The 12,216-nt window shown below is 34.8% G+C and overlaps 1 protein-coding gene across 2 annotated transcripts in view; it reads right to left on the reverse strand.

The window, feature by feature from the left end:
* CWF19L2 (CWF19 like 2, cell cycle control (S. pombe)) overlaps positions 1–12,216 on the reverse strand; it is a 92,583-nt gene that overhangs the window by 50,682 nt on the left and 29,685 nt on the right. For both annotated transcript variants that reach the window (NM_001142831.1, XM_021101972.1), the window contains 1 exon segment: positions 6,429–7,084. In NM_001142831.1, the coding sequence (NP_001136303.1) occupies positions 6,429–7,084 (656 nt within the window).

Below are 12,216 nucleotides of genomic sequence, written 5' to 3' on the forward strand. Positions count from 1 at the left end.
GTGGGTTGAAGATCTGGTGTTGCTCTGGGCTGTGGTAGAGATCACAGATGCAGCTCGGATCAATCTGGCGTTGCTGTGGCTCTGCTCCAATTGGACCCCTAGCCTGGGAACCTCCATATGCCACGGGTGTAGCCCTAAAAAGACGAAAGACAAAAAAAAAAAAAAAAAAAATCTCTGCAGGAATTCCAAAAGAATCATTTCTACTCACATTGGTAAAAGAAAGGCAATACTCAGGTTCTTTTTTTTTTTTTTTTTTTGTCTTTTTGCCTTTACTTGAGCCACTCCTGGGGTATATGGAGGTTCCCAGGCTAGGGGTCGAATCGGAGCTGTAGCTGCCAGCCTACACCAGAGCCACAGGCAGGATCCAAGCCTCGTCTGCAACCTACACCACAGCTCACGGCAACGCCGGATCCTTAACCCACTGAGCAAGGCCAGGGATTGTACCAGCAACCTCATGATTGCTAGTTGGATTCGTTAACCACTACAGGAACTCCAATACTCTGGTTCTTAGACTATGAAACCTAAACTACTTTAGGTACGGCACCATTAGAAAAACATACTTTTGTTTCCCTCAGCTCCTTTCAGTCTACATTTTTTTTTCTTTTTGGCCGCACCCTTAGTCTGTGGAAGTTCCCAGGCCAGTGACCGATCCACTGCAGTGACATCAGATCCTTAACCTGCTGAGCCACAAGAGAACTCCCCTCTTTTTTTCTTCAGTCCACATTTTTAAAATCAATGCAGTGGGGACAGTACATTTATGTAAGCAGGAGAACTTTTAATATGCTTCTGCTGGTTAAGGTATTGTTCATATTATTAGTTGTAGTTTTTTGCATGGAAAATATTTTTCAGAAACTTTTTTTTTTTTTTTTTTTTTTTTGCTTTTTAGGGCTACACCCGAGGCATATGGAGGTTCCCAGGTTATGGGTCAAACCGGAGCTGTAGCTGCCAGCCTACACCATAGCTCACAGCAACACCAGATCTTTAACCCACTCAGGGAGGCCAGGGATCGAACCACCTCATGGTTCTTAGATTTGCTTCTGCTGTGCCATGACGGGAACTCCTGAGGTACAAATAATTTTTATTTATTGTAATTGTAACTGATTTGAATTTCAGGCAACCCAATCATATTTCGATAAAAAATTCAATAAATATAAAAAGAATAGCAGAAAGAATCTGTCAAAATCATCTGATTTAAGTTCCAAGGAACATCTCTCATACAAAAACAACCTCCCCTTCTCATACCAAGACAGGTAAAATGAATAAAAGAAACAGTCTGTTACTCTAACTTTCAGTTTATAAAGAAACATATGCACATGGAATAATTTTAAGGCAATTTTTTTCAAGGATTCCTTAATATTTTTTGGTGAAATAAAATAAGCTTATAACAGTTAAGTCACAGCAATAAGAGGACATTTCAATTTTACGAGCTGTATGTAAATTAAACTGTGACATCACTCTGTGCGTATGTGTGGTCCATATATATAGACAAAAAGGAAAACCAATATCCTGAGCATAATACGTTAAAAAACACTGACTTAAGTCATCAAGAAAGAATTTCTATAATTTCCTCCCATCATCCATGTTGGGAGCCACACTTTCCTCTTTAACATTTCCACTCAAGTCTAATCCTTCCTCTTGTGTGAATACACTGGATCACAACTGATCCACATTAACCCTGAGATCCCCTGCTCAATTTATCATCACTCTATATGGTTAGCTTTTTCTAAAATTGATAGTGACTCTTTGCCACTAAAATATAAACATATCCAAGTACCTGTACCTTAAAAAAAAAAAAAATGGGAACGAGGGAGGCACTTCATTCAACCTATGTCACCCACATATTCTATCTCTACTATCTCATAACCTATAGTCATAATTTAGTCTATAAAATCTGGCTTATAAATCCTCTTTTACAATAATAATATTCTTGATTTTTTTTCAAACTGCCAAAAACCTCTATTATTGTCTATACAAAGGCACATCTTTTGTCATTTTACCAGGTTCTTCCCTTTTCTTGAGAAACTTTACTTTTCCCTTCACTTTTCAGTATGCAAGCTTAACAAACCAAGAGAGGGCAATGGAGAAGGTATGCTGAAGTCCAACCAAAGCTCACAGGTTTCAAGAAGATAACTAGAATCTCAAGAGACCTTGCAAAGAGGCAACTTTCAAGATCATAAAATTTGTACACCACACTTTTTTTTTTTTTTGGTGAGGGAGAGGGAGTATTTTCTAATAAGAATTAAATTGTTTATTGGTATATGGAAAATAGATCGGGCTAAATGAGATACACAAGAATTCCAAACAACTCTGTTATTGTCAACGATGACAAACACTTCAATGCACTTAACAGAACAGCAATAGGTATCAAAGACATTAAAATGAAGAGAGTGAACGTCAATGACTGAAGAACACATTATTTATCATAGCAAAGATACGGATCTGCAACAAAGAGCAAGGTATAGGCCCTATTTTCCCTGAGCATTTATAATGACAAGCTAGACGCTCTGAAAGAGAAATCATCATGACATCTACAATTATCCTATAAAAAGAAAAAGTACAAGCATTTCTCATTTTCTAGGATTACTACTATATTTCAAAAGCTCTCTTCATAATTATTTTCTAAAAAGCGAATCCTATTTTCCCACTAAAGTACTCTCTTTACAACACGCACACACATACCACAGACACACACACACAAAATTCATACGCATACAAATTTAGCTGAAAAGTTTTGAGGAAAAAGTAATTTAAGTAAGTAATTTGAAAAGCTCCAGCCCAAGGGCCATTTCAGAAACTGTGATTATATTGCAACTATTTTTTGCCTGCTGACAGTGTTCACAGATCTCTTCCCTTTAATTATTCTTTTTTTTTTTTACCACTTGTTCTCAAATTTTCTCCCTACACATCTCATGACGATACTCAAAGCCTTCAGAACCTGGTATTCTTCTCTTGAATTTCTAGGCTATCATAGCAAACTCTGCTAAGGTTAAAAAATTATATTAAAAATGGCTCAGTTCCTGATCTTAATTTTATAAAATCTAAATTAAGGACATCACATTAGTTTTTGTTCACATTACATACTACTCTCAGGTCAAACTCTTAAAAATATATATAGCTAATATATTTTCCAACAAAACAAAACTATATACAAACACATTTTAATTCTCCAAATAAAAAGCTTAAAGTTCTTAATCACATACGCCACTATCAGAGGATGATTTCCAGCTACTTAAGGGCCTGAAAAGGACAGAGGAAAAGAATGGTAAATCTGATCACAGTATGAATGGATGGATGGATGGAAGAAAAAAGAAAAGTAAAAAAAGAAGAGAGCAAACCTAAAAATGATGAAAAAATTATATATATCAGATGATAACTATAAGAACATTCACAAAACACCTCAAAAAGCAAGCAAAACATATGACTAGTTAACAAAAATAATATTAAACATTTATAAAAATATGTCAAATTTCACCCATACTTGTAAATCAAAGAAAGCTTCTGTTTCTCAACTATGAATCTATGGCAAAGATTAAAAAGCTCAATATACTATTGGCAAGGATGAGAAAAGTCATTCTCATACATGACTGTTAGGAGTGTAAACTGGTTAATACAGCAAAATATATAAATATAATTGCATTCCCTGGAATTTATTTTACAGCTATATTCAAGTAGAATGCAAAAATGCACATACAAAACTATTCCTTATAGCATTATTTAAAGCAACAGAAGTTACCTAAAGTCCATCAATAGGAAACTGATGAGAAATACCTGCTTATCTCTAAGTTTTACAACAGAATATTAAAGACTTTAAAATGAAAAAAGCACATACATATGGGCTGATGTGAAAAGACCTTTAAGATATACTGACTGGAAAAAAACAAGATTCAGAGTAAAACAGTCATCTGTTGCTATGTTCCAGGACCCACTAGATACCAAAAACTGCATATGCTCAAGTCCTTTACAGAAAACAGTAATTGACCCTTTGGTATCCATGGAATCCCTATCCCTGGATTCAACCAACCACAAATTAAAAATACCTGAAAAAAAAATTCCAGAAAGTTCCAAAAAACAAACCCTGACTTTGCCAAGAGCTGGCAACTATTTACATAACATTTACATTATATTTACAACTATTTACTTAGTATTTACATTGTATTCATTATCGTAAGTAATTTACAGGTGACAAAACACATGGGACAATGTGTGTAGGTTATATGTAAATATTATACCTTTTTATATAAGGGACTTGAGCACCCATGTATCTGGGTATCAGCTGGTATCCTTGAACCAATCCCCTGGTGGATACCAAGACATGACTGACTATATATGCTATCTCTTGTAAAATAGTCACAGACCCAAGAAATGGCCAAGTGTTACATACAGTTGCCAGATAAAATACATGATACCTAGTTAACTTTGAATTTCAGGTAAAAATAAAATTGTTTTTTAGTTTAAGTATGTCAAAATATTGCAAGGGACTTAACTTTTTTTTTATTTGCTAAATCTTCCACATCTAGAAAATGCAGGGGTCAGCCTATGTTTTCTTCTACTTCTAAAATCACTTCTACAACTTTTTTTTTTCCTCCTTCTGAAACTCGTTGATTCTAAAGCTCCCTAGAATTCTGGCATTTTACAATGAATTCAACATATACCCATGATAATGTTCAGACAAATTAACCGTTTCTAACAATCCTTCACTGAACCTTTCCAATCCCTGAAAACACACATTCTTCAAGGTCTTACCTATCCTTGGTCTCTTACTTTATACTACCCTACGTGCTCAGGATTTCTTTTTTGTTTCCCATATATGTGGATGATTCCTAGATGTTTCTTTCCCTCTCCAGTCAATCATGGAATTCATGGAAAGCCCCCAAATACCTGTAACATCAAAATTAACACAGCTAACAAAGAGTATTGGCTTCAGACCAAAAAATAAAGTTTTTAGTGTATGCCAGTATTACATTTATCAGAGTGCCTATAATATAGTATATACTGTATTAGAGTACATCTATCAGTATACACATCCTGTGTTGAATACCTACAATATAAAACATGAAGCAATATAGAATCAGAAGGAATATTAACATCCTTACATACTCCAGTAGCTGCAGTCACAGAAGTCAAGACCTACAAATTGCCCAAATGTTCTGCCAACCCAAATGATACCAGGAAGTAGGAGCCTCATCCCACTAAACACTGACAAGTGGAAATAGTCTATCTTCCAGAGTACCTGGAGTGAAGCCTGAACAATTATACATGTATCCTTAGACATTCTCCAATCCCTGTCATATTTATCTCGTCAATACATCTAGATTTCTCCTTTGGTTTTCTAGGAGCAAAGCCCTAACGTGAACCAGAATCCGTTTGACTGGGCCTCCTATCTTTCAGTCCAGAGGTCCAGATTTTCCCAGCCCCCACTGCCAACTGAAAGCTAACACTGTGCTCTATAATCCACAGCTTTAGATGGAGTCACTAACAAAAGCAATTTGCCAGACTCCTGACACCAAATCACAACGCTTATACCCACTAGGAATGCCACCAATGAACTCCATTATTTCCTAAAACATCTTCCTTTAGTATCCCATTCATTTGGTGATATTTTCTAAACATATTTTAATGATCAAGCTAGTCATTACTCTTTGGACAATCATTTTTTATTTATGGCTATCTCCAATTGGGCCAGTCCTCTGGCTAAATCAAGTTTTCCTAGGTTTGATCCCATTCAACCTGATCTACTGACTCAGCCCTATATATAAATGCTACAGGCACAGAATGATAAAACCAGTAAGTATTACCTATTTTCCTAATTATTATAGATACAACTATTAACCTATCTATATTTTGCTTTCAAAACTCTAACATTAGATTTAAAACCTGACAACTGTCAAAGTGGATTATCTCTTTCTCTACAAAACCACCAAAATCATGCTTCCCTTTGTAGGATCTTTCACATTATCTTTTTCACTTCATATTTGGGCTATGACAGCGTATTTTCCTTTAGTCACCCAGACCTCCAGTAGACATGCAATACTTACAATTATGATTACACTTAACAATGCAGCAATTTCCTTTGAAAGTAATATGGCAACAGTAATAAAATCTACCAAAATATTTCCTGTCACATATCCATTTAAAAGAATCATTAACTCATTTATTCTTTTATATTACAAAAAAGCAACATATTTTGAGGAAACAGAGCTACTGGATTCTTCCAGCTTTTCGTTAAATAAACTGTGAAATAAAATGCAATTCATAAAATGAAACTACTGAACTGTTAAATGTGCTTATCTCTCTCATCAAATTTAAGAACTAGAAAATCATAACTCATTATCTAATTAGTAACTGATGTTCTAAAAATACAGTTCAGTCCTTGAATCCTCTGGACCTTAATATTCATTTATCGGTTTAAAAAACAAATGAAAAAATACCCAGCAAGTGAAGACTCTGTGTCCTGTAGATCCTCTTTTTTCAGAGAGTCATCTCTCAAAATTTCATCTTGTGATTTTTCTCTCCTGTCTTCAGAAAGGTTTCCGTGGTCAATACTGTGACTGGTTTCTAATGGTTTTTGATTTGAATGTTTCCTGTCTCCTTCTCTTCCATCAGATCGATTCCACAATGATAAACTTTCTTCACTGTTTTCTGTGGGTTTTCGAAAACCACAATGCACAGAGTCCTGAGCAACCAGTGTGGAAGATGAACTAGATGGTTCAAAATTCCTGCACTTGCTATGAAATGACAGTTCTTCATCATCAGAGGGTCTTAAGAATTTAGGTCTCAAATTTCCAAGAGAAGAAAACTCTTGATTTTGCCTTGGATTGGATTCTCTCCTACATGTTTCCAACCCAGAACTATTATCTTTTTCATTATCACTAAACTTATCTTTGATATTATTTGTAGTATCTGTTGTATCATATCTATCTTTTGAATTTTTATTATATTTCATCAAGTCTGATTTTCTTCCTTCTTGACTACTTTGTGCTCTATCTGAGTATGTTGGCTTCCTCCACCGTTCTCGTCTACAATCTTCTTTCATAAATGCAGTTTTTTCAGCTTCTTTTAATTTCAACTGAAATATTTCCATTGACTACAAAGGAGAAAAATTAAAAGATATTTAAAATTTAAAATGGCTCAATGACTTGTACCCCACATGCCACTGTGTCATGATACATTATCATATGGCACAATGAAGAAAAAAAAAAAAAAACCAACAAAGGGGAATAAATAACCCATACAATCATCCTATGGGCTGAAATATGTCCCCTGAACTCATATGTTGACCTCTAACCCCTAGTACCTCAGAATGTGACCGCATTTATAGATAGGATCTTTAAAGAGGTGATAAAATAAGGTCATTAGGTTAGGCCCTAATCCAATATGACTGAAGGCCTTCTAAGAAGATATCTAGACACATAAGAGACATGAGGAATGCACACACAGAGAGAAAAGACAGAGTAAGATGGCAGTCACTTATGAATCAAAAAGAGAGACCTATGAAGAAAACAAACCTGCTAACATCTTGACCTTGGATTTACATTCTCCTGAACTGTGAGCTAATGAATTTCTGTTGTTTAAGCTTGTGGAGCTGTATTATGGCAGGCCTACCAAAGAAACAGACTACTCCAAAATGAAAACTTAAACAAAAAAAAAGAGTAATCAATGAAAAATTACCAAATAACAAAAAAAATTTTGAGAGCTCAAAAGGAACCACTTAGGCCAAATGCCCACCATTAAAACAAAATGTAATATAGAAAACAGTAAAGACAATTTAAAAAAAAATTCCTACTCTCAGTGAGATTCTAGAGGTTACTACTAAAACAAAACAGACTTTTATGAAAAAAAAGAGAAGAATGACTTGTAAATAAAACTGTGTTCAACAATAACAAGTAGGGGTTCCCATCGTGGCACAGTGGAAACGAATCTGACTAGGAACCATGAGGTCTTGTGTTCGATCCCTGGTCTCGCTCAGTGCATTAAGGATCCAGCATTGCCATGAGCTGTGGTGTAGGTCGCAGACACGGCTCGGATCTGGCATTGCTGTGGCTGTGGTATAGGCCAGCAGCTGTAGCTCCGAATCGACCCCTAGCCTGGGAATCTCCAAATGCTGTGCTGTGGCCCTAAAAAAAAAAGTAGTGAGTAAAAGAATAGAAACTGTTGAATCCAGATTAGTGAATTCAAACTAGCCTGGAATACCAAAAATGATAGAAGCATTAACAATAAGAAAAAAAAAAGAAAAAGAAAAGAAAAGAAAGAAAATTTCCCCAGCTAATTTTCCAGATCCATTGGATCTCCCTTACTTAGAGGAGGCGAGAAAGTGAAGAATACAAAAATTCACACATAAAAAAATCCTAAGTCTCGAAATTCATGCAGAAAAAAACAATTCTTCCCAAAGATCAGTGGAAGAGGGAGTATGAGTATGTACATGAATGGGAGTAGGCAAATAACACTTTTCCTGCAGGGAAAGAAAGATTGTTATCAACTTTTCACTTATAATAATCCTAGAGGATAAAGAAATAAAGATCAAATCTTGAAAAAAATTTAGAAGACAATCATTCTATATACAGAATTCAATTCAGTCAAATTAACCTTCCTTGACATGGACAAAAGAAAGTCATTGTCCAGGAGTTCCCACCGTGGCGCAGTGGTTAACGAATCCGACTAGGAACCATGAGGTTAAGGGTTCGATCCCTGACCTCGCTCAGTGGGTTAGGGATCCAGCATTGCTGTGAACTGTGGTGTAGGTTGCAGACGCAGTTCGGATCCCCACTTTGCTGTGGCTGTGGCATAGGCAGGTGCCTACAGCTCCAATTCGACCCCTAGCCTGGGAACCTCTATATGCTGCGGGAACGGCCCAAGAAAGGGCAAAAAAGACAAAAAAAAAAAAAAAGACGAAAGTCATTGTCCACGGAGTTCCCACTGTGACTTAGCGGGTTGCAAACATGACTAGTATCCATAAGGATGTGGGTTTGATCCCTGGCCTTGGTCAGTGGGTTAAGGACCCAGCAGGCACTGACAGGAGCTCTGGTATAGGTCACAGACATGGCTCAGAACCTGTGTTGCTGTGGCTGTGGCGCAGGCCGGCAGCTGCAGCTCTGATTTGACCCCTAGCCTGGGATTTTCCATATGCTGCAAGTGCAGCCCTGAAAAAGGGAAAAAAAAAGAAGAAAAAAAGGAAATCATTTTCCAAAACAAAAAGAATCAGAAAAGTAAATCACTTATTAATTCTTCGGGAAAAATTACTCAGGGTCAACTAGCCAAATCATAAATGAATTAGGGCAAAGATCTCTGAAAAAAGGAAGGTAGGCTATAAACCAAATGGCAAATATAATGGTTAAATCTAAATAATTATTCCTGTAGTTGTGAAGAATACAACTGTCAAGAATAACATGCATATTTTTAAAAACACAGTAAGCATTGGATAAATTGTGGTAGATGATGTTTCTGTTGTTTTTATTAATTATTGTATTTTGTTGACTCTTAAGAAGCCACTAATTTTAGATACATCATTATTTTATGTATTACCAAGAAAGCAAAAAGATTCCTATGAGGCAGTGCTTAAATTATTAAGCACTGCCTCATAGCACTCATGGAAAATATTTCCCATCTTTTTTATTTTTTTGTTTCAGTTGAGCTTGAACTTGACAAAATTAATTCTAAATGTAACAAGATTTATACATATAAAGGTAAAACTATTTTTTAATGACTAATAAAGGAAGACATTATCCTGTCACACAGTACATATTCACTAATTGTTCTCTACCTGTGTAAGGTACTGAAAACTACAATAATTATAATAGTATGATACCGGGAGTTCCCGCCCATCGTGGCACAGAGGAAATGAATCAGACTAGGAACCATGAGGTTACAGGTTCAATCCCTGGCCTAGATCAGTGGGTTAAGGATCCGGAGTTGCTGTGAGCTGAGGTGTAGGTCTCAAACATGGCTGTGATCTGGCGTTGCTATGGATGTGGTGTAGGCTGGCGGCTACAGCTCCAAATAGACCCAAGCCTGGGAACTTCCATATGCAGCAGGTGTGGCCCTAGAAAGACAAAAAGACAAAATAATAATAATAATAATAATAATAATAATAATAGTATGATACTAATTCCAGGAAACAGAAAAATCAATAAAATACTTTTGAGAGTAACGGAACAGACCAATTTTGTAAAAGATGATGTAATATATAATAAATGCATCATTTCTAATTAGTGGAAAAAGAATAATTAATTTAATATATTGTAAACAACCATCTAAAGACTTAAAGAAAGTTAAATGCCTAGTTCAAACCATATATAAATATGCATTTCCAAAAGATTAAAGACACGCATAAAAATAAAACAGAACAAGTTCTCAAAGGAAATATGGGTGTACTTTTTTGTGTTCTTGGGGGTACAAATGTCAATGAACTCTATCAAGAACACTAGGTCATGAAAGAAAAACCTAACGGGATTTGTTAAGTAAAAACATTTTAAAATTATCCTTGGCGAACATAAATAAAGCAAAAGATAAACATGAACCAGGAGCAAACTTGAACAGATTTAGTAAAAGGTTTTAAATCAATATTCTTAAAGAAAAACGAGTAAATACTATCAATAATCAAATCAAATGGAAAAAATGAAAAAAACCCAGTTTGCTAGTAAATAAATGTATAAACTTAAAAGCAAGGAAAAAGTCTGCTTACCAATCACAGTAACATAGACTATAATAATCCTACTAATGAAAATCATGATTATGATTTAATGAGTTATACTCTCATTAAACTGGTAAGTCGCTTTAATGAAGAGTATAACTTCTTCAATCTATCTTTAGAGAAATTCTGTAATATATACCTCACTTTAAATGTTTCTATCCTGGAGTTCCCGTTGTGGACCAGTGGCTAACGAATCCAACTAGGAATCATGAGGTTGAGGGTTCGATCCCTGGCCTTGCTCAGCGGATTAAGGATCCGGTGTTGCCGTCAGCTGTGGTGTAGGTCGCAGACGCAGCTTGGATCCCGCGTTGCTGTGGCTCTGGTGTAGGCCAGTGGCTACAGCTCTGATTGGACCCCTAGCCTGGGAACCTCCATATGCCACAGGAGCGGCCCACGAAATGGCAAAAAGACAAAATAAATAAATAAATAAATAAATAAATGTCTCTATCCTTTAAAATAGCAATTTCATTTTTAGTAATTCATTTAAGAAAATAACCAAAAAGTACGCAAAAGGAATCAGAAAAAATGGTCAGCACAGTTCTGTTAAACAAGGGAAAAAAATTAAAACATAGATGTCGTCCACTGACAAATAATGATAAAAATCATATATATATGCATATATTAAGAGGTCATTAAAATGTATATAGTTACTAGCATCCAACTGTGTCTGTTTTGCTAAGTGAAAGAAGCAGGATGAGTTCTATAAGCCTACTTTTATAAAATTGTTTATTTTAAAATTATAAACAGAAAAAAATCTGAAAAAATATATATCAAAACATTACCAAAGATTCTCCAAAACTGAAATTAATAGTTAATTTTTCTAATTTTTTTGTTTGCCTAAATCTTGGAAATCTTACTGCTTTTTAAATCTTGCCTCTGAACTTAAAAATAACAGGACATCAACTGCAAATGAAACAAAAAGATTATCCACCCACAGTGAATAGTGGAGCTGGTTCTAAAATATCATATATTGTATTGCTGCATGATTCCACTGTTTTAAACACACACATTAATTATTTCATTATTAATTTAATTATTTCATTATTAATTTAAACACTCATGGTAATTATTTCTTTATTAATTTCTAATCACTGCTATACATCTTAAGCTTATGCAGTACTCAAGTATATTTCAATAAAACTAGAAGAAAAATAAATATTTTTTAGAAGCAAAAAAAAAGTACACACACTCAAAAAGAAACTGTTATATTCTGAAACTGGAATATAACAAAAATTCTGAAATAAATCAAAAACCCTGAAATATACCAAGTTTTCAACAGTGTTTATATCCAGAGGCATACTATGGAGGCCTTCCTTTATTATTTAAATTTTCCCACAATAAGAAAGTATAGTTTTTACATTAAACACAGGCATACATAGATTTTACATACTTAAGTTTTATATTGTTTTATATTAAAGTATAATATTATATATTTGGTTGCCCTATCATATAACAAAAATAAATAGCTATGGTTAAAAAAAATAAAATATAAAATATAAGTTTACAAAAAGATGAAAAGCATAAAATGA

This window comes from Sus scrofa, chromosome 9, assembly GCF_000003025.6.
Source record: "Sus scrofa isolate TJ Tabasco breed Duroc chromosome 9, Sscrofa11.1, whole genome shotgun sequence".
Lineage (NCBI taxonomy): Eukaryota > Metazoa > Chordata > Mammalia > Artiodactyla > Suidae > Sus > Sus scrofa.